The 5,829-nt window shown below is 40.9% G+C and overlaps 1 protein-coding gene across 1 annotated transcript in view; it reads left to right on the forward strand.

The window, feature by feature from the left end:
* The window catches only part of LOC104539942 (cytosolic phospholipase A2 epsilon-like), a 17,739-nt gene that overhangs the window by 2,696 nt on the left and 9,214 nt on the right, over positions 1 to 5,829 (forward strand). The window contains exons 4-7 of the mRNA XM_010183621.1: positions 3,713 to 3,776; positions 4,382 to 4,548; positions 4,692 to 4,784; positions 5,143 to 5,180. Of these exons, the coding sequence (XP_010181923.1) occupies positions 3,713 to 3,776; positions 4,382 to 4,548; positions 4,692 to 4,784; positions 5,143 to 5,180 (362 nt within the window). The remainder of the gene's footprint in view (positions 1 to 3,712; positions 3,777 to 4,381; positions 4,549 to 4,691; positions 4,785 to 5,142; positions 5,181 to 5,829) is intronic.

Genomic DNA, 5,829 nt, shown 5'->3' on the forward strand with positions numbered 1-5,829 from the left:
GGCTCTATTTCCAGGCAACTGCCCTGAACCTTGGCCAGCAGCTCACCGGGGTATCACAGTACCTCCTCTCAGCTTCACCAGGGATTCTGTCCTGTGCTTTATGGCGATGTGCTTGGTGACTGATTATATATTCTAAAGAAAATTTGCAGGTTTTTTTTTTCCTCCTGCTGGTAAACAACAATTCATTTTTTATTTTTTATTTAATTTCCAACAAATTTTTTAATGGTCTTTTGATTACAAATTACTTTAAGGGGAACTGAGACAGCACAGAATGGATAAGGTTCGATGAATGAGAAACTCCTCAGTATTTTATTATTTTATTCTAGGTTTATGTGTGACCCAGGAGTCTTATTTGCTGCATATGTCTCAAAGGATACTGTGTTTGGTTGTATTAAAGAGGGGATAAAGAGCTTATGAAATGTTTCATGGGTGAAGTTGCTGAGAGGATGGGTGGAAAAACCACACTCATCTTTTAAAAGAGCAAAATAACATACTCAGATTACTTTCTGCAAAATATAACACCTTCTCTGCCTGGAGGCTGTGTAGTAACGAGTCTCAGGGCTTTTTCACACATCTGACAAGGACTTGATTTTACAGTTCCTAGGAATTTGTAAACCACTGTGCCAGGCTGTCCAGAAAACACTCTTGCCTATTCTTCATATCACTATTGCTTCAGAGAGCATTTATTAATGATAAGTCAAGGTGAGCTGTGTCTCGGGAACGTCTTGGTCAAACTGTCCTTATTTGGATCACGACTCCTATTCAAGCACCCATGAGGCATCACAGGTTGTGGTCTGTACGTGGATTTTTACAACACTTACGGTTAACTTTTTAAAAAAAAAGTTACTTAGTAATGGTACATGCCTTAATGATAGGCAGTACTGCCATCTCTGCCCATAATGATTTCTTTAACCTACCAAGATACCGCAAAAGGAGGGCTGAGGAGGCTGGATGGGTAATGTCAGAGCATCAGGGTTGCTTCCTGCTGTGCCTCTTGCTCCCTGTGTGGTCTCACAAGTCTTTCCATTGCTTCACTCCAGGTTTTTCACCCACAAAAATGTGAATGGGTCTTAATAGAAATATAATTGGAGTGAGTGTGTGTATAATAGCCTCAGAAGGGTGGGAACATGAGGCAGGCACAATTAGGTGTGAGTTATGACTTGATAGAATCTGTCTTGAACCTCTGTGAGGTGACTGCTTTCTAAAATCCATGCCTCAGCCTTCTGTTACAAACTGTTGCAATGCTAATTCTCAGGAAATGGAGACTTTGGGAGAAATAAGCAAGCAGAACCACCTGCTGCTGGGTTACGTGTCACAGATCCAGCACTTGGAAGCCACCTGAGATGTTTCATTTACTGTCATGAACCAGTAAATACAAAAACACCCACTTTTCACCATACTGTAGCGGTAATTTTACCTTGGCAGCTACATTAGCAGACTTGGCCTGGTTTTCACAGTCTCTTCACAAAGTTAAAGTATGCTGTGCAGCCAGACTGGAGGGGTGTTCAGTAAATGTTAGTTCTGAATATGAATGAAAAACTTCACCACCGCTTGTCAGAAAGGGCTTTTTATCTTCCACTAATTAGTGTTTTCCTCCCTGTGGGTGGTACAGAATCTTTCTGATACATGCGTTTGTGTGGTATTTCCTGGATAGGTTGTGTCCCATGCAGACTGATCCAGCAAATGGCTGCAGTAAAGTAACAGTTATTCAGTCCCTCTTATGTTGTTGATATGTTCATTTTTTCTCTACTGCTAGTCCCTGCTCTTGCACTTTTCTCCCTTTTGATCTGACCCTTGTGAGCTCTTTCTCTCACTCTCCTTTACAACTTCAGTCTATCTTCTGTCTTCTTGTCACCCTGACAATTTTAATTTTCCAAGTTCCATTTTTCTCCCTTTCGATCTGACCCTTGTGAGCTCTTTCTCTCACTCTCCTTTACAACTTCAGTCTTTTCTCTTCTGTCTTCTTGTCACCCTGACAATTTTAATTTTCCAAGTTGGTCTCTTGTCCCACCTTTTTTAATGTTTAGTCACTATATTCTGCAATTTTTTCTTTTAACCCAGACATACTCACCACTTGCGTCCATTTATTCTCAAGTATGTTATCCTACATAATTCACCTGTTGTACCTTCCTTCCTTGGCATCGATTGACCCATGTCTCATCCTACTAATAAATGAATGATGGGACCTTCACCCCTTATTCCATGATACTTACTCTTCTCTTCCCCTTGGGGGGACAGTTGGTTTGCAAACAGTAGAGCTGTGGAGAGACATGGAATGAAAGGGTGGCCAATGAAGGCTCCATCCATTGACGTTATGAGGCAGAAGGCGTGGGAATAGCTAAACCTTGCAAAGGAGGGTTATAAAAAGAAAATCATCAGAGCTCTATCAAAAGAATAAAATATTCATTAATTTTTCTTAAATGAAAAATGAATCTTATTTTCAGAAACAGGAAGAACTAGAGGTGGAATTTCTACTGGAAAACATGTGAGTAAACCCTAAATGTTACAGAATTTGTCATCAGAAAACTTCACATTTTAAAGAGTGCTAATGCAGCACTGGGGTCGTGGCTGTGCTCAGACATCCCATCTTGGCATCTTCCCCATGACTGCTTTTCTCTCCTGAATCTGATGAAATCCTTCCATGAGTGACAGTCTCACTTACTATTTATAGCTAGAAATGGATGTTTATTTTGTAACTTAGCTTAAGGAGAGATGATGCTAATCAGGGAGGTAAGAAAGAGGAGCTATGGGACTGTGACCTGGCAGTGAGCACGAGGTGGAGGTGAAAGATAGAAGTGCTGATGGCACTTGGCAACTACAAAAACTGAGCTTGGAGAACTATTTGCATTTTAAAAAATCATTGCTTATATATCCACCCTTTAATAAACCTTTTCATTTTTGCTTTGCAGTCCAGGTGTATCTGAAAACATCATTACTAATGGCGTACTAGTGGTAAGTGTTTTCTTTTTTTATGCTTATGTTCTTATGGTAGGGCAAAACTGAAGGCTGTAGTTGGAAGAATTATACCATTAGGCATAGCCTTTGCTCTTTTTCAGATGAGACAGGTGTGGTTGTAAAGTTTTGAATCTGGCCATGCTTGGAGTGCATTGTGTGTTGGGAGAGGCTTGGACCAGCACTCTGCCACAGTGCCAGTGAGCTGCTCCCTGACGAAATTGCAGTAAACAAGGAAACCTGGGAAGGGAGTGAATCCAGTGTCACTGTAGACTTTATTACTGAATGTCTGTCTTGGAGCCGAAGGCTCTTTTCACACTATGTCCAAGGTACTATATGATGTCCCTGTGCTGCTACTTCCTCCTATGCAACAAGCTTGGGAAGTTTCAGCTTCATCCCAAAGGTATTAAAGTGCAGGCTTCTCTGTTCAGGTGTCCTGCAGAGCTTGTAGGTGTCCTTCAGCTCACTCTTCTGTCCATAAAAGTTAAATCATGGTCTAAAAGGGGAGAAAAATTCATTGTGTTAACTGTTAAGGATTTAATTGTATTTAAATGTCATGGGACAGATCCCCAGCTATCTTAGTTCCCTTGACCACAGGGACCCTTGCATGATTTATAAAAGTTGAGAATCAACTTCTGTGATTTTTTCAAGTTCACAGGACATCATGGCCAAGCCTGATGTCTCTACAGGCTCCCTGGATCCTCAGTGCGGATCCTGAATTGTTCCTGTGACCAGTGATTTTGTTGCTTATCTCTTCCAGTCTCGTGAAGTTTCCTGTTTGGAGATACAGGTGGATGAAACAAAAATGAAGAGCCCTTACACAAGTGAGGTTATTCATTTAGATCATTTGTCACTGCTTTTTGAGCTATGGAAAAAGCAGCTGAATCTAGATAAATATTTGATAAATTTTAGTCTCCTGTTTGTAGCACGGCTGCTTGAGGACTGAGATGTTTCCTGAATTACCTACATGTTAATAGTGCAAATCCTCTGGAGCTGACATGACTGTGTATCTTAAGGAAAACTGTGGAGGTGGCTGAGAGACTCAGAAACATCACTGCAATGTGATGGGACAGAAACACCTGTGATGAGAACAGAAAGTAGAAGAGGGGAGACACAACTGAGGCGTAGAAAGACTGTGGTGGAAAATTGGGGAGTGTGAACTCTGCCAGTGGCATCCACAGACCCAACACATGCTCTTAGTCGCCTGGCAGGGGAGAAGCTGCAATGCTGCACTGGCATTTGGCTGCTCATTTGGTCTAGCCCTTGTTCACACTATGAACAAAGGGGGGTTATGAGGGAGGAAAAACATTGTGGCTCCAATTCATGGTGACTGCAGTAAGGCTGAAACTTTACTTTGGGCATTTTTATCTTTTATTTTTCAGGGCTAGATGCAGTTAACATTTCTCTGTGGTTTACTTCTTGTTCTTAGGAGGAGATTTCACGTTCACATTGAAAGGATCCTATGAAGAAAGCCAGGATGTTTCCATAGGTCCTCACTGCAGACAGGGAGACAGTGAAACCACCTTGTTCCACTATGTCAAGCACAGTCAACCCAGACTGCACATGATGCTGCCAAAGGAGTGTGTTCTCTGTGAGGTATGGTTTGCTTATGAACAGGGATTACAGCTAAAGTCTAGGAAGAAGCATGATGAATTAGCCTTTCTCTGGTAGATTTCTACCTATGGATTGTTAATAATTTTCTCATTTATAATGATTTTTTTTTTCCTACCTCAATTCAGGATGCCTCAGCTAGGAAGGAAATGGATGTAAGGAGTCCCCTGGCTGTGCCTCTTCATTCTCTGGACTTGGACAAAAAGGTGACAGTGATAAAAGTGAGTAACCTCTGACAGCATCTGGAATTATTTCAACAATTGTAAGCTGTATCTATGTGATAACTGGTCTCTTATTAATTTTATTATAAAATGTGCTTGCTGAGTATAGTATTCTCAGCTCTGTATGCATTTGAAAGCATAACCTCTTCCAGGTAAAAGTAGCATATTCAGAATTCCTGATTGTTTTAAAAGTATTTAACAAGCAGAATCTACTGATGATTGTGTGCAGGAGGACTGAAAATAGACCAAAGATTTATCACTGGTCTTTGTATCTGAATAATTGTTAATACTGTAAAACTTGCTTTTGCAAACTTTTGATTCTATTTAGAATTTGATGTTTTCATTCTTCTTCCTCCAGGGTGAATCATACGAGGTGTCTGCGAAGGAAGAAGATGGGTACATCTTTTGTTTCTTTTCAATGATTACTGAGGCCATCTCCTGTCCTTTCATAGTATCATCTTTAGATGAAAAGAAGCTACAGCTTAAACTAGCTCATTTCAAAACCAGGAATAAAGATTGTAATTGGTCAAAGAAAACTAAAATATGGGGAAGGGATAATAAAGTGACACATGCTTTTGAACTGATTGGTAAGAGTTCAGCATGGAATAAGTGGTCATAGGGTATATGCAGTTGCAATGTTTTTCCTAAAGCTGATGCTTAGGAATCCCTCTGTCTTGTAACCTTTATCTATAATACATACACGTTTATATGTAACAGATTTCTAACATGTTTCTAGCATTTTTATGCACTTACCGGTCCTCTGCAGGTTGTTTTTTAATGAAACAAGCGCACAGTAATTGCTCTGTTGACCGCCTTGCAGTGATTTTTCCGAAGGGAAACATTACCCCCTACTGGTTAGCTACATTGCAAGCATGCAATTGCAACTGCGTTGTGAACTGAGATGGTCACAGAATCACAGAATGGTAGGAGTTGGAAGGGACCTCGAAAGCTCATCCAGTCCAACCCCTGCCACAGCAGGATCACCAGAGCAGGTCACACAGGAACATGTCCAGGCGGGTCCTGAATGGCTCCACAAGAGGAGACT

The sequence above is a fragment of the Mesitornis unicolor genome, unplaced genomic scaffold, assembly GCF_000695765.1.
Source record: "Mesitornis unicolor isolate BGI_N332 unplaced genomic scaffold, ASM69576v1 scaffold5984, whole genome shotgun sequence".
Taxonomy (NCBI): domain Eukaryota; kingdom Metazoa; phylum Chordata; class Aves; order Mesitornithiformes; family Mesitornithidae; genus Mesitornis; species Mesitornis unicolor.